Source organism: Anguilla anguilla, chromosome 6 (genome assembly GCF_013347855.1).
Source record: "Anguilla anguilla isolate fAngAng1 chromosome 6, fAngAng1.pri, whole genome shotgun sequence".
In the NCBI taxonomy this organism is placed as follows: Eukaryota; Metazoa; Chordata; class Actinopteri; order Anguilliformes; family Anguillidae; genus Anguilla; species Anguilla anguilla.
The window spans coordinates 14,901,347-14,926,567 of record NC_049206.1 but is presented as its reverse complement, the minus strand read 5'-3'; the positions used below and the strand labels follow the sequence as shown (position 1 = coordinate 14,926,567).

Genomic DNA, 25,221 nt, shown 5'->3' with positions numbered 1-25,221 from the left:
TATCTGCTGAGCCAGTGTAATTGCATGACAGCATAACACTGCTACCCTCCAATGCATGAACTGCAGTAGTTATCGGTGTAACTGCATCTTCAGAACTGTTACCTGCAAAAGAAAGCAGCATATAGCCTGTTGTTTTAATGCATAATGCATTTTCACAAAAATGCTAAATCTTATTTCCCCAGTTATTACAGTAGATCATAACTGAATCAATTTCAGCTCTAATAGGAATGTTTCCAAGCAGCAAGTCTGAGTGCAGTTCCCCCCAAATCAGAAACAAATACACCATGCCACTCACCCACTATTGTTGATAAGAGAAGAAATAAACAGTGCAACATCATGATAGCTGTTAGAAAGAAACACTGACTTTAAACACAGCTGAAGAGAGAATAAGTCCTCCACTCGGCCTCCCCCTGCAAACTTTTAAAAGGAAACTCCCCCAGCTCACAAGCTATTTAGCTCCTCCTCCGATTTTTTTAAAATTTAGTTTGAGAATCTTGATCCAGTGTTTTCCAGACTTTTTTCTGTGACTGCACATTTCTTATAATCAAAATATTCCATGGTATACCACTATCCCATCAACCATGAAAACTTAGTAAACATGTCCAGTCGTGGTGGATTTTTTAAAAACATTTTTAAATGATTCCACTTAAGTAATAAAGAATCTTGAGTGATATGATGTATTGTGTATTTCTTTCTTAATGATCCTGAGTTGAAATTACATTATCTAAAGTGAAAACAAACTGCAGTTGCATTGGGACCAGATTTGTGAAAAATATGGCGAGGTGTTTTTTATTGAAGCTACCCATTATCTGTTTGCAGAGTTTTCAAACTTAGCATATTTTTATCCAAGTCTTCCCATTAACATACCACTCTGGGCCACAGTGCAAAAAGTAACAGATGAGGGAATTCCAGGGTGTTGTTTCTGATTTTAAAAGTTGGGTCACTATATATTTGTGTGTCCCAGATGACAATTGTCTATCAATTCAAAAGATTCTGTGCCTTCTGGAGACCAGAATATGTGCCTCTGTCTTGTTAATTAGATATGTGTTATCCCTATTTATTCATGCCATTTTCTGTGCTTCCTATTTTGGTTGAGTTGGGTTCGGTGCCTTGGAATCACAAGAATCATGCTTAAGGAAAACAGTTCTCCATAAAACAGATGAAAGATCATTTGGTGTTAAAGAGATCACAGACAGCACAAACAGATTCACTGCCTCAAAATCAAATGCATTATTTGATTGGAAACGGTTCACATAAAGAACAAAATAAGTATGCTGTTTGGTTATTATACAGTGGTATGCATGAAAAAAGCATTCTGTACAGACAGACAGTGAAGAAACAATAGTGGTATTAATTTGCACTCAAATTCAAATTTGCAGTCAAATATTTTGACCAATCTGGTCTTCTGAAAGCAGCGAGTCATCCCATCATTCTTCATACAGTTCTATTCACCAAAAACATATGAACCATTTAATGACGTTGTGTAGGTATAGGTTAGCTTTATGTTATAAAACTTACACCCACCTAGAAAAGGGAAAATTTAACTTAATGTAACTGACCTTACACACACCCCACTACCCTGTTTCCATTAGCTTACTGATAGAAATTTAGCTTTGAGCTCATCACAGAAGGGCCCCCAAAGATGGAGTCCAAGACATACAGCCTCATACTGCTAAATTGTTTAATATCGATGTGTGTTTCATTGTTCCACTGAAGATTGACTGCTATAGTGTCCCAAGTAATTGCACTTACATGTAGAATGTAGCATTCGGTCACCTCTTTGGTGACTTGATGGAATACAATTTATTTCATAGTGTCACCACATCTTGACAGTTATTGTCACTTGGATTACTGCCAGTCTTTGTGGCAAATAAATGCACCAGAAATTATACCCCACAGAAAAAAAATTGATTTTATCATTGTTATTTTTGCATCACAATATGTGTTACATTCAGTACAATCAGGTTGCAGGTGCATTGGACTGGGACCAAATATGTAGATAACATGTTGATAAACATTTCCTGTTGAGGCTTCAACATTTTGTTGGTTCTGATTAAAAACAACTTCAAAGCTGTGGAATCCTAGCAGGTTTTTGTATGAGAGTTGGCATTAATATATCACTGTGGGCCACAGTGCACAGTAATAGAATGCAGAGTCTTCTGGCATTAATTTATCGATTGTCAAACTTGTTTTGCTACCAGATCGGTCAGCAGTTGACTCAAATCGTCCTTTGGCAAAATCGGATGTGCCAGTATAGTACCCCCTGTGCAGTATATACTGAAGGGCTGACCCTGGGTACTGACGGTACCAGTAGAAAGTATTGTAGCTCGAGGTTGTGCTGAAAGTACATTCCATGGAGACTTGTTGTTCTTCTGTCATGTTAAGTAATTTGACTTCTCCAGAGGAAATGCCTAAAAGTAATACAGACAAAAATAAAAATAACAATTAAGTAATCACAAGAAAGATCATTAACTGCCAACGTCTTCTGATGAGGTCACTGAAGATAACTTACAAAAGGCAACAGTTAACACCAGTCCTGCAAAAAGATGCATCTTATTGTGAGGTGAACATTCAGGTTAATAAAGGAGAGAGAATCTGGGGCAGAATATGCGCCTTAGTTTATCTGTGAGGATTTGTGGGAGGGGCAACAGTGACCTGATGAGAATTTAAAAGGCCCCTCCCTGGGTGATGCTGTATTACCCTGTGAGGCTGCAGGCCACAGTCAGCATTGGCACAACTGTAATTGGCTTTCAGATTATGAAGCTCATCACGGCCCCAAAACCTGATGCTTCAGCTAGATGGGCTGTTTTAAACTGGTCATGCGCCTTTGGCTAAATATTCTTCTACTGGCTCATCAATCAAGTTTTAACACAAACAATGTCAATGAATGGCATTTTTAATCATACAACAGTGGATGAATGATCCATTTTAATGTAGGATAATGGGATTTACTATATTCAATAAAATATTCAAAAAAGGAAACTGCATCCTATATATATATATATATATATATATATATATATGATTAATGTGACACATTTGGTTACAAGAGACTGGTTTTACACAGAGGAAGGAGGTTTTGGTACGAGGTGAGAAACAGACTCACACAATGTGGGCCTCAGAGCACAGTAGTATGTGGCAGAGTCAGACAGCACAGCTGCAGCTATCTTCAGATTGAAGGTCTTGTTTGACTTCTTGTGATCTGCTGTGAGTCCTTCCTTATAACCATTTCCACGAGTATTATAATTATTGAGGACGAGCTCTGGTGATTTATTCTCTCGCTGGATGTACCAGAAGAGACCAGGAGTACTGTCAGTAGTTTCATACTGACAGTACAATGATGCTTTCTCATTTTCTTTCAGGAACGTTGAGTTATTTTGAAGGACAGAGTCACCATGTATGTTTCCTAGAAAACATATAAGAGCATAGAAAATACTGTAATTAGAACTGTCGTTATCATGTTTATGAACAATCAGACATGATAGATTTTCTTCTTTTTTTTTTAAGAATCTTAAGTTGGAGAAAATCCAGAATCGAATCAGTGACTAACCAGACTTAAACAATAGATATTCTTTGCTTTCAAATGTTCTTTCAAATTATCCTTGTATCGTCAAAACTGACAATTAAGCATAAATATGTGCTCCAAATGTATTCTCCTACCTATGGACCAAAGAAGTATTCCACAGAATAGGGGAAGCATTTGTGCTTGTATTCTAAGCATGTTGAAGTCCTTGTATGTGTTTTCTCTCTTAGTGAGGTATAACAGCACAGTACTGAAGAGGTTTTGTTCTTGTAGCTCCTGTATTACCCGCCCCCTGGGGTTTCACACCTGCAGCCTCTGATGCTAGTGGCTGCTCATATTCATCATATTCTCATTAGCATTCTTAGCTCATCTATTAGCATGTTGAACAATATCCTCTATTTACTGAGAGAAAACTGTCCTCACACTAGTTTTGTATCACTGCCAGTCATTTTCATTGCTTTTCTATAAAGCTTGGGTTGTTAGAGTATGTGCCACAGAAACAGATTAAAATATTTAAAAAATAAAAAACAGTTTCAGAGAAAATTCAATGAAGTAATGTAGTACTTTTTCAGCAAGTGCTCTTCAATGACTGGTTGATATGGACCTGAGTGCTCTGCATGACTGATGACTAATGAATATAATAAAATCCAAAACCACATTAAAGTATTATGACAATGTCAAACATTAATCATTTAAATGCTACTTTTTAATGCAATTGCTAGTTTTGATTTTACAAGTAATAATTGTTGTATTGTGGCAGACATGCTTTCATTTTCATTCATTTACATTTTTTTTTCCTTTTTCAGAATATCTGAAAATGTAGACAAATGGAAACACAGAGATATGATTTTATTGTATTTAATGTTGGACTGAATGTGTTGCCAGAATATGTGCATCTGCCTCATCAATTTCATGTGTTACCCATTATTTACAGCATTTTCTTTACTTCCTATATCACCCGATTCTGTCAAAGGGAGAACATTATACCATGAAACAGGTGCTGTCTCACCTTGAGGGAAAACACTATACCATGAAACAATGCCATCTTGTGGATAGCTGAAGTCAGTGCAGCATACAAGTGTTTTTTCCAGCAGGCGCACTTGCATGATCACCAGAGGCCAAAAATCAGTAAAATTGAATTGTAAGTTATTTTTTGACCTGCAATTAAGATGAGCTTCCTTCCTGGCGTGCCATTTTTTCTTGGGAAATGGAAATTAAGTATTTAAGATGTCCAATCCAGGTTCTGGATGTTTAGGAAATTTGTTGCACCATGTAGGAAGTACCAACAATACAGTAATGACATAAAATTCAATATAAGCAAGACATTACCGGTTTGTAAAAGACCCTGGAACACACAGGCATTTGTCAATGAAACAAAAGAAGACATCTGCAATCACAGATAATGAAATATAAATCCTGAAACCCACATGCAAGACATGTGTCAGTGTTCATTTCAGTTTGTCTGCTGTCTGCCAAATTTTAAATGTGGGCATAAGATATTATTTAACTAATTAAAACCTGCCTATTATTATATATTACTATATGTGTGTGAATGAGTATTTGTTATAATGTAACAGGGCCAAAAATATACACACATTTTCTTAGAATTGCTCCAGTTGGTTATGTTTTTACAATTCATTTTCAAATCATTTTTTGAAACTTTTTGAACTTTTTGAAATAAATGTGGATTACTGGAAATAAATTATGTCCCAAGTAATTGCACTTACATGTAGAATGTAGCATTCAGTCTCCTCTTTGGTGACTTGAAGGAACACAATTTATTTCATAGTGTTACCACATCTTGACAGTTATTGTCTAGGGTTGGATCACTGCCAGTCTTCGTGGCAAATAAACGCACCAGAAACTATACCCCACATAAGAAAAAAAATTAATTTTATCATTGTTATTTTTGCATCACAATATGTATTACATTCAGTACAATCAGGTTGCAGGTGTAGTGGACTGGGACCAAATGTGTAGATATCACATTGAGACACATTTCCTTTTGAGGCTTCACCGTCTTGTTGGTTTTGATTAAAAACAACTTCAAAGCTATGGAATCCTATCAGGTTTTTGTATGAGAGTTGGCATTAATATATCACTGTGAGCCACAGTGCACAGTAATACAATGCAGAGTCTTCTGGAATTAATTTAGACATTGTCAAAATTGTTTTGCCACTGGCTTTGTCAGCAGTTGCATCAAATCGTTCTTTGACAAAGTCTGATGTGCCAGCGTAGTCCCCCCTGTGCAGTATATACTGAAGGGCTGACCCAGGGTACTGACGGTACCAGTCGAATGTGTAGTAGCCTGTGCTGCTTGTGCTGAAAGTACATTCCATGGACACTTGTTGTTCTTCTGTTATTTTAAGTAATTTCACTTCTCCAGAGGAAATGCCTAAAAGTAATACAGACAAAAATAAAAATAACAATTAAGTAATCACAAGAAAGATCATTAACTGCCAATGTCTTCTGATGAGGTCACTAAAGATAACTTACAAAAGGCAACAGTTAACACCAGTCCTGCAAAAAGCTGCATCTTATTGTGAGGTGAACATTCAGGTTATTAGTGGAGAGAGAATCTGAGGCAGAATATGTGCCTTAGTTTTTCTGTGAGGATGTGTGGGAGGGGCAACAGTGACCTGATGAGAATATAAAAGGCCCCTCCCTGGGTGATGCTGTATTACCCTGTGAGGCTGCAGGCCACAGTCAGCATTGGCACAACTGTAATTGGCTTTCAGATTATGAAGCTCATCACAGCCCCAAAACCTGATGCTTCAGCTAGATGGGCTGTTTTAAACTGGTCATGCGCCTCTGGCTAAATATTCTTCTAATGGCTCATCAATCAAGTTTGACCACAGGCAATGTCAATGAATGGCATTTTTAATCATACAACAGTGGATGAATGATCTATTTTAATGTAGGATAATGGGATTTACTATATTCAATAAAATATTCAAAAAAGGAAACTGCATCCTATATATATATATATATATATATATATATATATATGATTAATGTGACACATTTGGTTACAAGAGACTGGTTTTACACAGAGGAAGGAGGTTTTGGTACGAGGTGAGAAACAGACTCACACAATGTGGGCCTCAGAGCACAGTAGTATGTGGCAGAGTCAGACAGCACAGCTGCAGCTATATTCAGATTAAAGGTCTTGTCTGACTTCTCATGATCTGTTGTGAGTCCTTCCTTATAACCATTTCCACGAGTATTATAATTATTGAGGACGAGCTCTGGTGATTTATTATCTCGCTGGATGTACCAAAAGAGAACGGGAGCAGTGTCAGTAGTTTCATACTGACAGTACAATGATGCCTTCTCATTTTCTGTCAGAAACATTGAGTGATTTTGATGGACGGCATCACCTTGTGTGTTGCCTGGAAAACAATACACAGAAATATGGACAATTTTTTAAATTAGAACTGACATGCTTACAGTACCTTGTTTATGAACAAAAAGACACTATAGAATTACTTATTTTTAAATTACAGGTTACACCAGAGTTTAAATGACACATCAAGGACTAACCAGACCTCAATAGATATGGTTTGGTTTCAAATGGTCTTTCAAATCACCTTTTCATTTCTACAGTGGATAATTAAGCCTGGGTACAAGCCCACAATTCTTATAGTCTTACCTATGTAAGAGAGTAGTATGCCACAGAATAAAGGAAGCATTTGTGATAGTAGTCTGAATGTCCCTGTATGTGTTTTCTCTCTCAGTGAGGTATAACAGCACGGTGCTGAAGAGGTTTTGTTCTTGTAGCTCCTGTATTACCCGCCCCCTGGGGTTTCACACCTGCAGCCTCTGATGCTAGTGGCTGCTCATATTCATCATTTTCTCATTAGCATTCTTAGCTCATCTATTAGCATTTTGAACAATATTCTCTATTTACTGAGAGACAACTGTCCTCACACTAGTTTTGTAACACTCCCAGTCACATTCATCGCTTTTCTATAAAGCTTGGGTTGTTAGAGTATATGCCATAGAAACAGATTAAAATATTCAAAAAATAAAAAACAGTTTCAGAGAAAATTGAATGTAGTAATGTAGTACTTTTTCAGCAAGTGCACTTCAGTGACTGGTTGATTTGGACCTGAGGGCTCTGCATGACTGATGACAGTAATAATTGTTGTATTGTGGCAGACATGCTTTCATTTTCATTTTTTTTCTTTTTTAAGAATATCTGAAAATGTAGACAAATGGAAACACAGATATGTGATTTTATTGTATTTAATGTTGGACTTAATGTGTTGCCAGAATATGTGCATCTGCCTCATCAATTTCATGTGTTACCCATTATTTACAGCATTTTCTTTACTTCCGATATCACCGGATTCCGTCAATGGGAGAACATTATACCATGAAACAATGCCATCTTGTGGATAGCTGAAGTCAGTGCAGCATACAAGTGTTTTTCCAGCAGGCGCACTTGCATGATCACCAGAGGCCAAAAATCAGTAAAATTGAATTGTAAGTTATTTTTTGACCTGCAATTAAGATGAGCTTCCTTCCTGGTGTGCCATTTTTTCTTGGGAAATGGAAATTAAGTATTTAAGATGTCCAATCCAGGTTCTGGATGTTTAGGAAATGTGTTGCACCATGTAGGAAGTACCAACAATACAGTAATGACATAAAATTCAATATAAGCAAGACATTACCGGTTTGTAAAAGACCCTGGAACACACAGGCATTTGTCAATGAAACAAAATGAGACATTTGCAATCACAGAAAATGAAATATAAAGCCTGAAACCCACATGAAAGACATGTCAGTGTTCATTTACATTACATTTATTTGGCAGACGCTTTTATCCAAAGCGACGTACATTTCAATTTGTCTGCTGTCTGCCACATTTTAAATGTGGGCATAAGATATTATTTAACTAATTAAAACCTGCCTATTATTATATATTACTCTATGTGTGTGAATGAATATTTGTCATAATGTAACAGGACCAAAAATATACACACATTTTCTTAGAATTGCTCCAGTTGGTTATGTTTTTACAATTCATTTTCAAATCATTTTCTGAAACTTTTTGAAATAAATGTGGAATACTGTATGGTGCCTTAAAGAAAGATATCCTTAAACATACAATGACGAAGTCTCAAAATAGTGCTTATGTTGCTCCCTTGTCTCAGACAGTGTCAGGTTTTTGTATGGAGTAAATGGGACTACTGTCACTGTGGGCTCCAGGGCACAGTAGTACAGAGCAGAGTCTGTCACTTCAGCAGAGGAGATCTCCAGATGCACACGCCTGTTCTTTTTATCATGTTTTACGGTGAACCGCTTGTCTGTCTTTTCCTCTTCACTTACATAGATGAGGATGAGGATACAGGGTGCTGGCGATACCATTGTAGATTCTTTGGGTTCACAGCTGTGTAGTTGCATAACAGCTCAATGGAGCTGCCATCCAAAACATGCTCTTATTTAGATGTGGAAGTAATTGTATCCTGTCCAAGGCTGTCACTTGGATGAAATGTGATTTATTACTTTACAATAATATATGCAATTTAAGGAGCCAGCTATCAGTCCTAAAATATTATGATGATGCAACAAAACTTCTATGTTCAGTTTTTATATGGGGATAGTTTTAATATTCAAACCATCAAACCTAACATCTGAATGATATAAGAGTACCAGAGATGAGAGAAATGCAATCAGCCACTAAGCACTAATATTGAAAATAGGAGAAATAAACAGTGCAGCCTCATGATAGCTGCTAAATAGCAACAGCGACAGTAGCAACAGAGTAAGTCCTCCACTCTGGCACCCTCTGCACAGCTTTAACAGGAAATACCCCCAGGACTATTTTGCTCCTCGTATTTGGGTTCTAACATAGCTACTAACACAGCACAAAATGAATTACTGCCTTTACATCAACTTCAGTAACCGGTTGAAAATGGTTCACTTAAATGCTGCTGAGGATAAACCCACCTAGTATAGGGAAAAGCTGGCTTTATGTAACTGACATTACACACAGCCCACTGTCCTGTTTTCATCAGCTTACTGAAAATTAGCTTTGAGCTCGTCACATAAGGGCCCCCAAGGATGGAGTCTAAGACATATACTGTTGCCTCATCCTGCTAAATTGTTCAGTAACAATGTGTTTTTCATTGTTCCACTGAAGATTTACTGCTATGTCCCAAGTAATTGCACTTCCATGTAGAATGTAGCATTCAGTCTCCTCTTTGGTGACTTGATGGAACACAATTTATTTCATAGTGTTACCACATCTTGACAGTTATTGTCTAGGGTTGGATCACTGCCAGTCTTTGTGGCAAATAAACGCACCAGAAACTATACCCCACATAAGAAAAAAAATGAATTTTATCATTGTAATTTTTGCATCACAATATGTATTACATTCAGTACAATCAGGTTGCAGGTGCGTTGGACTGGGACCAAATATGTAGATAACACATGGAGACACATTTCCTTTTGAGGCTTCACCATCTTTTGGTTTTGATTAAAAACAACTTCAAAGTTGTGGAATTCTAGCAGGTTTTTGTATGAGAGTTGGCATTAATGTATCACTGTGAGCCGCAGTGCACAGTAATACAATGCAGAGTCTTCTGGAATTAATTTTGAAATAGTCAAAATTGTTTTGCTACCAGATTGGAGAGCAGTTGACTCAAATCGTCCTTGGGCAAAATCGGATGTGCCAGTGTAATACCCCCTGTGCAGTATATACTGAAGGGCTGAACCAGGGTACTGACGGTACCAGTAGAATGTGTTCAAGCTCGAGCTGGTGCTGAAAGTACATTCCATGGAGACTTGTTGTTCTTCCGTCATGTTTAGTAATTTGACTTCTCCAGAGGAAATACCTAAAAGTAATACAGACAAAAATAAAAATAACAATTAAATAATCACAAGAAAGATAATTAACCACCAATGTCTTCTGATGAGGTCACTAAAGATAACTTACAAAAGGCAACAGTTAACACCAGTCCTGCAAAAAGATGCATTTTGTTCTGTGGTGAACATTCAGGTTATTAGTAGAGAGAGAATCTGAGGCAGAATATGTGCCTTAGTTTTTCTGTGAGGATATGTGGGAGGGGCAACAGTGACCTGATGAGAATATAAAAGGCCCCTCCCTGGGTGATGCTGTATTACTCTGTGAGACTGCAGGCCACAGTCAGCATTGGCACAACTGTAATTGACTTTCAGATTATGAAGCTCATCACGGCCCCAAAAGATAACGCTTGAGCTAGATGGGCTGGTTTAAACTGGTCATGCGTCTTTGGTTAAATATTCTTCTACTGGCTCATCAATCAACTGATCAAACAAGTTTGACCACAAGCAATGTCAATGAGCAGCATTTATAATTATACATCAGTGGATGAATGGTCCATTTTAATGTAGGATAATGGGATTTTAGCAATGCATTTAGGCATGTAGACATGGTCAAGATGATCTGCTGAAGTTCAAACCAAGCATCAGAATGGGGAAGAAAAGTGATTTAAGTGACTTTGAACGTGGCATGGTTGTTGGTGCCAGACGAGCTGGTTTGAGTATTTCAGCAACTGCTGATCTACTGGGATTTTCACCCACAACCATCTCTATGGTTTACAGAGAATGGTCCCAAAAACTTGATGGCAGAGGTCAGAGGAAAATGGCTAGACTGGTTTGAGCTGATAAAAAGGCAACAGTAACTCAAATAACCACTCGTTACAACCAAAGTATGCAGAAGCGCATCTTTGAACGCACAACATGTCGAACCTTGAAGCAGATGGGCTACAGCAGCAGAAGACCAACCCAGTACTAGTAAGGTGTACCTAAAAAGTGGCCGGAGTATATATATATATATATATATATATATATATATATATATATATATGATTACTGTGACACATATGGTTACAATAGCAAGGTCTGACACAGAGGAAATTGGTTTTGGTATGAGGTGAGAAACAGACTCACACAATGTGGGCCTCAGAGCACAGTAGTATGTGGCAGAGTCAGACGGCACAGCTGCAGCTATCTTCATATTAAAGGTCTTTTTTGACTTCTCATGATCTGCTGTGAGTCCTTCCTTATAACCATTTCCACGGACATTATAATTACCAAGGATGAGCTCTGGTGATTTATTATCTCGCTGGATGTACCAGAAGAGACCAGGAGTACTGTCAGTAGTTTCATACTGACAGTACAATGATGCTTTCTCATTTTCTTTCAGGAACGTTGAGTTGTTTTGAAAGACCGAGTCACCATGTGTGTTTCCTAGAAAACATATAAGAGCATAGAAAATACAGGAATTAGAACTGAAGTCGTTATCATGTTTATGAACAATCAGACATGATAGAATTTTTATTTAATTTTTTTTAGGAATCATCGGTTAGACTAAATCCAGAATCAAATCAGTGACTAACCAGACTTAAACAATAGATATTGTTTGCTTTCAAATGTTCTTTCAAATTATCCTTGTATCATCAAAACTGACAATTAAGCATAAATGTGTGCTCCAAATGTATTCTCCTACCTATGAACCAAAGAAGTATTCCACAGAATAAGGGAACCATTTGTGTTCCTTATCTGAGTGTGTTGAAGTCCTTGTATGTGTTTTCTCTCTCAGTGAGGTATAACAGCACAGTGCTGAAGAGGTTTTGTTCCTGTAGCTCCTGTATTACCCGCCCCCTGGGGTTTCACACCTGCAGCCTCTGGTGTTAGTGACTGCTCATATTCATCATACACTATTATACACTATTATAATATTCTTAGTTCATCAGGTAGTTTTAGCAGGTAGTTTTTTACATCCTATATTATTTGTAAAATTTCCCAAACTATGTTATATGTATTTCATATGAGTGTTACCTAAAACATGAACACAGAAACAGGGGTGAAATTCAATATTTCTGTTTTTCAATCAAAAATGAAATTGAGAAAATAAGCAGATCTGGACAGGGTATGAAATGAAAAAATACTTACCAATGAATTGTGCATTTGTGTTTGTAGTCTGGGTGTGTTAAAGCCCCTGCTCTCTGTGTCCTCCTCTCTGTCGGTGAGGTTTCACACCTGCCAGCCTAATAATGATCATACATTCATTAGCATTCTTAGTTTAGCTTTTGGCATTTTTTAATAACACCCTCAAAATTGTTATTTGGTCTTTTTTGTAACACTGCAAATCACACTTATGGCATTTTCATTGCTTACTATAAAGCATGGATTGTCTGTGATACAGCATCAGAACAAAATCAGTTTCACAGAGAATTGGGCACAGTGGATTAATGGCAACACCTTGTGGTCAAATGAAGACACTACACTGCACTGAGGCCCAGTAAAGTAGTGCTTTTTCAGCAGGTGCACTTCAGTGACTGGTTGATTAGGCGCTGAGTGCTATGCCTGAATGATTAAAAAGTAATAAAATACAAAACTACCCTAATGATGGTGTCAAGGACTAATCGGTTAAATGCTACATTTTAATACAGTTGCTTATTTTGATTTTCCAATTGGTGATTTTTATATCGGGACAGATTTGTCTTCACTTTCATTCATTTGCATTCATTAATTTTTCAGGATATCTGAAAATGTAGGTAACCAGAATCATGGAGATGGCTGCTGGTGCTGACCTACAGGTGATCTTTTTCTCATACTGCAAATTTTTAAATGTCACTTTAGATCAGATTTGGAATTGGCAAGTATGGATTTCAATTTTCTGCCTTACGATTAAATAAAATTCTAGTAACCATTTTTCCTGTATTTCCTCAAGCCACAAAGAACTACAGGAGAGCTATTACATCACCTAACATTGATGGGAACAGGATGCCTGTGGCTTCCTGGGACGTAATTGGTAAAAACTAATGTAGCAGCATCTCTAAGAAATACGGAAGCCTTGAATGTACTTTAATCCACACAGTGGCAAAATTCCACAAGAAAATTTACTCAGATCAGATCTTTGTGTCAATAGCTGAATTCCTCAAAAAAAAGTTCACAGAGATTAAAAGCAGCATTTATTCTGAGTTACAAATTATTATTATTATTATTATTATTTTTATTTATTTTTATTTTTTATTTTTTTATTGAGCCTGTATACTGTAATATGGCACAAGCGAAGATAAGGCTTAAATTAGTACTCATTGGCTGCCGTTGTGTTTTGTGTGTTGTCAAGTTTTTGTACGAAGTAAATGGGTTTCCTGTCACTGTGGGCCTCAGGGCACAGTAGTACAGAGCAGAGTCTGTCACTTTGGCAGAGGAGATCACCAGATGCACATGGTTCTTTGCTTTTTTATGTTCAACAGTAAACTTATCTTTCACTTCTCTGTCTTTGCTTCCAAAGACAAGGATTAGGAACTCAGGTTTGGAGCTTGGGTATTGACGATACCACTGCAGACTGCTTTGCATGATATTAGAAGAAGTGTAGTTGCAAGACAGTGTGACACTGCTGCCTTCCAAAGCATGCACTGCATTAGTTCCTGATGTAATTCCATCCTGAAAACTTTCACCTGCAAAAGAAAAAATTTTTGGTATTATACACAGGTCAAGTGAATTATTCAGATTGAGAATATAACCACGCTTAATCATGTCTGATACAGTGTTGGTAGCACTTTAGATTTTTCAGAAAAAAGTCATGCTTAATAAAGCAATAACTTTAACATTATATGACATTAAATATAGCAGTACATATTGCTGTATTTAATGTAATATAATAAAGTAAAGCCATATATCTAATCCCATCTTAATAGTACATTGCGGAGGGTCTCTGTCTGAACATCAATTTCTTTAAAACTGAAACAGCATCACAGATTAAGGAATTGCAGAATGCCACTTACCCACCACTGTCGATAACAGAAGTAAGCAGTGCAGCATCATGATAGCTGTTAAACACTAAACTGACTGAAACTTTAACTGACTGACTATAAACAATAAACACTTACTTTAAGCACAGCTAGAACTATGCTAGAAATAAGTCCTCCCTTCTGACTCCCTCTACATAGATTTAGCAAGAAACTCCTCCCACTCACTGACTGTTTGGTCCCTCCCCTGGACAAATAACAGAGAACAGAGCATTAGACTGTTACACAAGTTTTCCCTTTGTGAGAGGACTGGCAGGGCAGTGATGTAATAAGACCAAAGATGTGATTGACAACTGTTTGGTGCTACCATGTGCAGTAGAAAGGAGGCAGAGGAAGTGTCTTCAGTTCATTTATTGTAAAACTGCAGTCAGAGAAGAGGAGATAGTGTGTTACTGCATGGGGGACCTGAGTTTTTATAATTTGTGTCTTGTATGTTGAAAAAATGTACAATATTGCTATTGTCATCTAATTGCATTGCGGGAAAAAAAACGGGTAAAGAGCATATCATTTTAAATTATTCTTTACACTGGAAATCAAATGCATTTGTAACTGATGGTTATTGGTCAATGGCTTCTTCCACCACCTGGTGAACAGGGGGGATGTTGGAGCAGGTAGCGAGAGTTAGGATATACTGTATTTAGATTTTTCAAAGTCAGAAACAAATCATATTTGTTATTGATATGTTTATATCAATTAGATATGTGATGTCCCTGTTTATTTGTGACATTTCCTGTGCTTCCTATTTTACTTCAGTTGCCTGAGTTTTGTGACTTGGAATCACAGGGTTGTTGAAGGGACAGAGAAGCAGAGTTGTTGAAGGAAAACAGCATTCCATAAAACAGTGACATCTTGTGGATAATTGAATCCACTGCAGCATACCAATGACAAGTGACATTTTTTCCAGCAGGTAAGGTCCAGTTACAGAGAGCAAGGCTGATGAAAAGGAAAACAGAGTGCAGTGGGTAGCTGATAAAAGCAGAATAAAATATAATATTGTTCCAATATTTTAATATTAACCAATTCATAGCCCCAATACAAGTAAGGTGAACAGAAGATGCGGTATCATTCTCTGCTTCAAACCATTCACCATTTCTTCATTTTTCCTCTGTTTGAAGAGCTGTAACAGGACTAAGTAACTACGTGCAGCAGCTGCTGCTGATTCTTGCATGTCTTGTTGGTGGCTTCAAACAGAGAGAGCTCCTTATTTAATGAAAGATCCATATTTCACAATGCACTTTAAATAACCACAAAGTGAGTCTGTATTTTAAGCACTTAGAGCAAGGAATTCCCATTATATGAAAATGACACAATATGCAATATAGATAAATTGTTTTTGTACCTTTGATTCTCCTTAGATATTATAGGTGTGCAACGACTTCTGCACATATGTATGCACAGGCATATGTACAAATCCACAAAGTAATTTATAGTTCCAGATACAGGCACTTACAGCCTGAGGCTACATATAAATAATGCACTACATTTGGCTTGCATTCACTAAAATTGGTCTGACCAAATTGATATGTGGGCCTTAAAATAAAATTAATTGACCTGCAATTGACATACAATGATGATGTCTCTAAATTGTACTTGTGTTGCTGCCTTGTCCCAGGTAGTGTCAGGTTTTTGTACAGAGTTTATGGGTTTCCTGTCACTGTGGGCTGCAGGGCACAGTAGTACAGAGCAGAGTCTGTCACTTCAGCAGAGGAGATCTCCAGATCCACACGGTTGTTTGCTTTGTCGAGTTTAACAGTCCACCCATCTTTCTCGTCTTTATCTTTGTATTTGTGGATGAGGATGAGGAATTCAGGTTTTGAACTGGGGTATTGGCGATACCAGTGTAGACTGTCTCCAGAATTAGATGAAGTGTAGTTGCAAGACAGCGTGACATGGCTGCTGTCCAAAGCATGCACTACATTAGTTACTGATGTAATTCCATCCTGAAAACTGTCACCTGCAGACCACATTTTTATACAAATTATTGAAATTGAATTTGTACAGTATTTTATAAAGTCATATATATCATTTGTCATATTTTAATTAATTTTATTAATGGTTTTAAGACTGTAATAACTACATTGCACATCCTAAAACATACTGTAGATTTTATTAGCAAATATAGGTAAATATGAAACGTGCATTACCAAATTAAGAAATTTAATCTAAGGTACAACTAAGTCTGGCTGGTGCTGTATTTATAGTAACTTTATGGGGTCTTAGTCTTTATTTGTGCTTGACAGAAATAATACCATAGATAAGGAAAAATGCAGAGTAACACTTACCAATCATTGTTGAAAACAGAATAAATAAGCTGTGCAATATCATGATAGCTGTTAGAAAGAAACTCTATCCACTGCAAGAACAGAATAACTCCTCCACTCTGTCTCCCTCTGCATAGTTTTAACAGGAAACTCACCCACTCATGGAGTATTTAGCCCCTCCTTAACACAAGAATAAAAGTATATTGAGACTTAAACTTCACACAAAAATCTTGCATTCTATCAATCTTGGCAATCTTTGTTAAAATAAATAAATGTTGGTTTGTCATGTATAAATAGCAACTTGAAGCATGAAGCAACCTTACACTTATATTTGTGCCTGTGACTGTTTTTGGACACAAATAATGAATCAAAGTAGAATTCAGCATGTCTTTTGTGAATTAAGCTCATGATAAAGGTTGTTGTCAGTCCTTGGAGCGAGATGGACCCAAGCATAGAGAATCACACGAGAGATGGAGGATAAACAAGCTAGAACACTTTAGTCAGAAGAAAACCAAAATAAGAAACGGGAGGGAACACAAAATACTAACACTGGGAGAAAATAAATAATATAAGGAAACTACTAGAGGTGAGCTAAGTACCACAGGAAATAATAAACCGGGAACCATAAAAAAAACTGTGGAAAAGAAGGCTGAGGATTCACGAGTAGGCAACAAACCCAGCAAACTTAAAAAAAAACTTTTTAAAAAACTTTTTTTTTAAAACAAAAAAACAATAGGGTGAGAACAATAAGGTGAGACTAATGACTAACAATGCACAGGTGGGGGAAACTAATCAACCTATAATACAATTAGTAAAAAAACTAATGAGGGAACAAGCAATAAAAAAGACACAAGAGCAAGAAGCTAAGCAGGGGCAAATATGGGGAGGACTGGGATGGGCAACCAGATTTCTGGCTTCTAAGAACCGTGACAGCTGTACTTCAGTTAATCTACCGACCTATTATTTCTCTACTGTACATTTTGGATTCCAGCTTAAAGTATTTTAGACCATGCTCATTCCCTGCTCATGTCCTATGTGAAATGTAAAAGAAAACATGTGTACTATAAAAATATAAAACTTGTGATATGAAAAAATATGAACTTTTTCCAATCCAGGAAATGTAAATGTTCATGATAGTTAGAGCCCAGAAGAATACAGGTCTACTACTTTGCAATACAATAGACGTACTTTTATGTCATCGTAACTACAATACTCGTCAGCCATCATCAGCCATCGTGTTGGGTACTTGCTGTGCTTCCAATGAAACATGGTTGCCCAAATTTGCTTTTGTGACATCACAAGAAGAACAACTGAGCAAAAATATTAAATAGTGAAATGGCGACATCTTGTGGGAAATTTAAGGCCATGCAGTGCATTGAGGCAGTGTTTTTCCTACAGTTACAGGCTAGTGATTATAGATTGTGGCCAAATAGCAATTGCCATGAACAAATTATTTCAAAATAAACATACTTAACATAATCATTTTACAATTTCATCTCAGAAAATGGTACTGCTACTATTAAATGCACATACGCTACTGCACAACCATGTCTGTTGTTGCTGACGAGCGAACTGTATGAGCACCCATTTGGTGTCACAGTTGATACGGTCTGGTGAGCACTTAATAGATCTCAGGACACCATGCAAAAGTGAACAGTGGGAAAGCACAGATCTGTGTGGTGACACACATACAAGAGAGATCCATTGTTCATTATTAATGTCATCTTGAGATTGTGCCTTTTGTTTTTGGGTATATTTGGGGAAATTTAAACGGTTTGAGGAGATTTGTTAATACAACCTCTTGTGACACTTTTATAGATATTCGTCTTGTCATTCTATGTGTTGTTGCGGTGATTGTATTTGTATTTGCAATTCAATATATAATTGTGCTGTGCTCTATGTTCACTGTCTAAATATTTAGACCATTCTTGTGAATAAATAGGTTTTAAGGTCACTATTAATCATACAAAAGCATAGATGTTTGTGTAGATGCACTCCATGATCACTCATCTATTCATTGGGCCATCACAAAATGCACAGTCCTTTGATGACCAAAAAAATGGCCAAAGAAACATCCACATCTCCCACACAGACACCAACATTTCATATAGATGAACACATATGGCAGCCATACACATAAAATGAACAGTTAAAATGCATTTAGTTAGAATAAATTAATTTTAGAATAAACGACGGCTGCGTCATTTGTCAAGGTAGTCCATCTCAGATGGTTGAATGACGTCTCCTTACTGCTACTGTAGATCTCTTCCTGGCAGAAACTAAATTTTGAAATAAAATAAATTCATTTGAATGTTTGTCACAGAGACCAGATGGGGGACATTTTTCCAGTGAAGTGAAACCTGAAGCTGAAATATGATGCATTATTATTGATGAAATTGTTTAATTTTAAGGAACCAGAGAGAATGGTTCAGTACATTGTACAGTTTTGAAATTTTGTGTGAGGTTTTTGTACAGAGTTTATGGGTTTCCTGTCACTGTGGGCTGCAGGGCACAGTAGTACAGAGCAGAGTCTGTCACTTCAGCAGAGGAGATCTCCAGATGTACTGTTTTGTTATTTTTATCGTGTTTAGCAGTAAACGCTCCTTCTGTCCTGTCTGTGTTCACAACAAAGATGAGGAATTCGGGTTTGGATTGAGGGTATTGGCGATACCAGTACAGATAGGATGCAGCAGCTGTGTAAGTGCATGAGAGTTTGACTTTATTTCCCACCAGAACATGCACTTCTTTAGCTGCTGGTGTTATTTCATCCTGAAAACTTTCATCTGTGGAAGGAACAAATAAATGTTTTTGCACATGTTAAGTTGATGACTGTACAAAATGGACAGAATTCAGAAAGAGCACATCATAATATGTATTTCTTCACAAGGTTTAACAATAACCAACACTAACTAGACAAGGTGTGTTTAGTCACAAAACATAATTTTCATTGTTTATGTCGTCTTCATGAAATAAAAAGAATTTACAACATTCTACTAAAAAATACCAAGATCAGGTTTAAATCAAGGCATTCAAATAACAAGTCTGACTAGAAAAAGCCAACACAACAGAGGAGAAAATGCAATAGGTCACTTACCCACCATTGCTGAAAACAGAAGTAATAAACAGTGCAACATCATGATAGCTGTTAAAATAAAACACAGACTTTAAGCACAGCTAGAAAAGAACAAGTCCTCCACACTGACTCCCTCTGCATAGTTAACATGAAACTCCCCCACTCACTGCATATTTAGCCCCTCCCCTGGATACAAAACACAACTGAGAATCACATCCTCAATAGTTCAGAGAAAGGCTATTTTTATTTGTTGGATAAAATAATCTTGTCAAAGCAGTGAGCTGCATTACATACATAAAATAAAATATGGTGGCTTAAAAACTGAAAAATTCCCTACTTTATTTGGCTTTAATGGATATGCTGTAATACATATGCCTGCCTCTGTGCCCTTAAATTGAAAGTACAATGAATGATTCTATGGCCGGACGCCATAGAATGTTTTTTTGTATAGGGGATTCTAGTTTTTGAGAGTAGTTGCATTTGTTCACAACAACAATGAACTAAACTGAACTTACAGAAACTAAATTCCGAAATGAAATACATGCATCTGAACGTTTCTGTCACAGAGATCAGATGGGGGGAAATCTTCTCAGTGAAATTATTTCTGAACACATTATTATTGATGGAAATGTTTAATTTTAAAGAGCCAGAGAGAATGGTTAAAGCTTGTACTTTGTACTACATTGAGGTTTTGCTTGAGGTTCTGTCTGTTTTTTGTCTTTATCATTTGATCACCAGTGAAGTGAAACCTGAAGCTGAAATATGATGCATTATTATTGATTTGATTTAATTTTAAGGAACCAGAGAGATTGGTTCAGTACATTGTACAGCTTTGAAATTTTGTGTGAGGTTTTTGTACAGAGTTTATGGGTTTCTTGTCACTGTGGGCTGCAGGGCACAGTAGTACAGTGCAGAGTCTTTTTATCATGTTTTACAGTGAACTGCTTGTTTGTCTTTTTGTCTTCACTTCCAAAGATGAGGATCAGGATGAGGAATTCAGGTTTGGATCCAGGGTGCTGGCGATACCACTGTAGACTGTTTGCACTAGCAGCTGAGTAGTTGCATGACAGAGTAACATGGCTGCCATCCAAAACATGCTCTTCTTTAGATGTGGAAATGATTGTATCCTGTCCAAGGCTGTCACCTGGGGACAAAATCGTGTTTTTCATGACTTTAAAAGAAATGTTGAAATCAAGGAGCCAGCTGTCAGTCGTAGTATGTGCATGATACAGTATAACTTCCATGTTTAGTTTTAATTTTCAGTCCTTAAAACGTTACATCTGAATGAAATAAGAGCACCCAAAATAAGAGTTGTAATCAGCTACTTACCCACCATTGTTGAAATAGAAGAAATAAACAGTACAATACCATGATAGCTGTTAGAAAGAAACACTGACTTTAGGCACAGCTAGAACAGAATAAGTCCACCTCTCCTGTACAGTTTTAACAAGAAACTCCTCCCTCTCACTGATCACTACTTGCAGTAGCTCCTCCCCTGGACACAAAACACAACTACATCAGACCTCTACAGTTTAAAAAGAAAGATCATTTTCTGGTAAAGAAATCACATACAGCACAAACAGATCTACTGCTTTAAAATCAAGTTCATTATTTGATTGGAAATGGTTCACATAAAGAACAAAATATTATTATATGGTTATTATACAGTGGTATGCATGAAAAAAGCATTCTGTACAGACAGACAGTGAAGAAACAACAACAGCTGTATTCAGTTGTATTTATGGCAATTTTCAGTGAAGTGCTTTGACTATACTGGTCTTTTTTAGCAATTCATCCAATCTTTCTTCATATAATCCTATTTACCAAAAACATATTAACCATTGAATAACCTCATGTAGGTAGAGGTTAATTTTATGTTATAGATCTTACACTGATCAAGAAAAGGTAAAAGTTAACTTAATGTGACTGACCTTACACACACCCCACGACCCTGTTTCCATCAGCATACTGACAGATAATTAGCATTGAGCTCTTCACATACAGAGCCACAATTTATCATTCTGATAAACTGTTCAATACCGATTTTTATTTCATTGTTCCACTGAAGATTTACTGTTCTAATGTCCTAAGTAGTTACACGTACATGTAAAATGTAGCATTCAGTCACCTCTTTGGTGAAGTGATGGAATACAATTTATTTCAACAGTTATTGTCTAAAGTTGGATCACTGCCAGTCTTTGTGGCAAATAAATGCACCAGAAATTATACCCTGGAAAAGAAAAAGTGAATCTTATCATCATTATTTTTGCACCTAAAAAAGTATTACATTCAGTACAGAGTACAGGTGCATTGGCCTGAGACCAAATATGTAGATAACACATTGAGACACATTTCCTGTTGAGGCTTCACCGTCTTGTTGGGTTTGATTAAAAACAACTTCAAAGCTGTGGAATCCTAGCAGGTTTTTGTATGAGAGTTGGCATTAATATATCACTGTGAGCCACAGTGCACAGTAATACAATGCAGAGTCTTCTGGAATTAATTTTGAAATTGTCAAAGTAGTTTTGCCACTGGATTGCTCAGCTGTTGCATCAAATCGTCCTTGGGCAAAATCCGATGTGCCAGTGTACTCCCCCCTGTGCAGTATATACTGAAGAGCTGACCCAGGGTACTGACGGTACCAGCAGAATGTGCTGTAGCTCGCGCTTGTGCTGAAAGTACATTCCATGGAGACTTGTTGTTCTTCTCTCTTGTTCAGTGATTTGACTTCTCCAGATGAAATGCCTAAAGGTAATACAGACAGAAATAAAATTAAGTAATTAAGTAATCACAAGAAAGATCATTAACCATCAATGTCATCTGATGAGGTCACTAAAGATAACTTACAGAAGGCAACAGTTAACACCAGTCCTGCAAAAATCTGCATCTTATTGTGAGGTGAACATTCAGGTTAATAAAGGAGAGAGAACCTGGGGCAGAATATGTGCCTTAGTTTATCTGTGAGAATTTGTGGGAGGGGCAACAGTGACCTGATGAGAATATAAAAGGCCCCTCCCTGGGTGATGCTGTATTACCCTGTGAGGCTGCAGGCCACAGTCAGCATTGACACATCTGTAACTGGCTTTCAGATTATGAAGCTCATCACGGCCCCAAAAGCTAATGCTTGAGCTAGATGGGCTGGTTTAAACTGGTGATGTTCCTTTGGCTAAAAATTCTTCCATTGGCATATCAGTCGAATAATCAAACAAGTTTGAGCGCAGGCAATGTCATTGAACTGCATTTTTATTCACACAACAGTGGATGAATGATCGATTCATCAGCAAGAGAGCTAATGTCATCTCTCTCACTGTTATCAGCAAGTGGCCTGTGACTCCAGGCACATTGTAAGCAGAATTGAAAGCAGCCTCCACAAGATGACATGCTTCCAGGGAATGGGAGGGTTCATACAGTTCGGGGTACTTTAGTGACACTCGTTGATCGATCGGGTAACCATGGCTGCATCCCAAAGCCATATATGAGATGCTTTGCTTTGACTCACCTCTATGTGATCTTGACTGTGGACTGCGATGTAAAGTGAAGCAGGCTGGCGTCACCATGTGTTTTGGAGTGGATCTGCTTATGTCTATACTTTCATGAATTGGCAGTGCTGATCATGCATGAACATGACTGCAATTGTAAATTAGCTGGACATTCCAAATTTGGATGAGATGCTCAGCTTTACATATATACATATATGTATATATATAGCTGTACAGCAATATATTTCTTTTTACAAATGTATGATAAATACAGTAGCTTTCATTTATTTTGATTTCATATATTCAATTAATAAAATCTTTTACCATTCTGTAACTCATCGTATTTTGATTCCAATGAATCTTTGCTTGCCTGAGCTTGAGGCACCATGAAATAGTGGCATCTTGTGGATGACTGGATCCACTGCAGGATACTTGTGGGGATAAGTGAAGGATTTTTCCTGCAGGTAAGTTCCAATGACAGTGGCGGATACTGCATAAAATATGAAACCATTGCAATTTTTCAACATTACAACCTTCAAACTTTCAATATTACCAACTCAATAAAAGTGAAATGGGCGTACAATACAACCTTGTCTCAGAAATGGTGACTGAAAGAAAGATATTCTTAAACATACAATGATGATGTCTGAAAAGAGTACTTAAGTAGTGTCAGGTTTTTGTACGGCATAAATTGGTTTCCTGTCAGTGTGGGCTGCAGGGCACAGTAGTACAGAGCAGAGTCTGTCACTTTGGCTGAGGAGAACTCCAGATGCACATGTTTGTTGTCTTTATCATTTGTAACAGTAAACTGTCCTTTTTTCTCTTTTTTACTGACAGTTGCCAGGACCAGGATGAGGAATTCAGGTTTTGAGCCGGGGTATTGGCGATACCAGTGTAGATAGGCCCCAGCATTAGACATAGTGTAGTTGCATGACAGTGTGACCCTGCTGCCCTCCAAAGAATGAACTGTATTAGCTGTTGATGTGATGCCCTCCTGGAAACTCTCATCTGCAAAAGAAAAAATTTTTTTTGGTATATTTTATTTATCCTATTCACAGGTTAAGTGAATTATTCAAAGGGAGAATACATTCATGTCAGATAAAGTTTTTCCTTAAAAAGGAATATATTCATTTTGTGACCTTACATACAACAATACATGCTGCTGTTATATCACAGTTTGCTGAATATATATATATATATATATATATATATATATATATATCCTCATCTCATCTGAATAGTACGTATGGAGAAATACAGAATTCCACTTACCCACCACTGTTAATATCAGCAGTAAACAGTGTAGCATCATGATCACTGTTAGAAATTAACACTGACTTTAAGCTCAGTTAGAATTGGGTATTTTCTCTACTCTGACTCTGCATTGTTTTAGTAGGAAACTCCTCTCAATCGCTGTCTGTTTAGCCCCTCCCCTGAACAGAAAAATGCAGCTGAGAATCATATTGCTACATAAAAAAAGTTTTCCTGATTTATTTACAAAAAAACTGCTCTGAATTAACTTCAATATTTAACTGCAATGTCATACTGAGGTATCTTACCTAATTAAAATTTAGCCGCCAGTTCAATTTAATAAACACATTTAAAGGCATACTATGGAGGATTTTTAACTAGAAATATATTATAAAATAACTGTCCTATTGCAGATCTATGATACCCTGACTATCTTTATCTTTACTCAGTTTTGCCAAATTTGCATGTTGCTATCGCTGCCTAGCCGCTGTAATGGCCCAGATACAGCAAAGCAAAAATACAAGCGGACAGAATTAGAGTAACTGTAACCTTAGAATTGCTTTTCCTTCGTGGCCTCAGCTGAAGTTTACCAAGGGGATGAAAAGCAGCGTGGAGGTGGCTTGTTTTGTGTTGGACCTGTAAGTAACGTTAACATTAATTAAATCCAGTTCAATTCTATTTTATTTGTTTTGGTTTGTAACTGTCACAAAGACACGTTACAGAGAAGCAACAGAAAACAGTGCAAACATCAGGCCTGAACAGTTTGGGTCACATCAAGGAGCGCAATGCTCTAGAAGGGTTCTGTGTATTATCACAGAACGCT

The 25,221-nt window shown here is 37.1% G+C and overlaps 1 protein-coding gene across 1 annotated transcript; it reads right to left on the bottom strand.

Annotated features, from left to right (window-relative positions):
• Nucleotides 1-8,626: 8,626 nt before the first annotated feature.
• On the bottom strand, nt 8,627-19,802 carry LOC118229624. The gene is made up of 4 exons (XM_035421751.1): nt 19,690-19,802; nt 19,104-19,378; nt 14,472-14,521; nt 8,627-8,918 (listed from the first exon to the last, which is right to left on the bottom strand). The coding sequence occupies exons 1-4, from the start codon at nt 19,730-19,732 to the stop codon at nt 8,627-8,629; spliced, it is 660 nt and encodes a 219-aa protein (XP_035277642.1). The 5' UTR covers nt 19,733-19,802.
• Nucleotides 19,803-25,221: the final 5,419 nt, after the last annotated feature.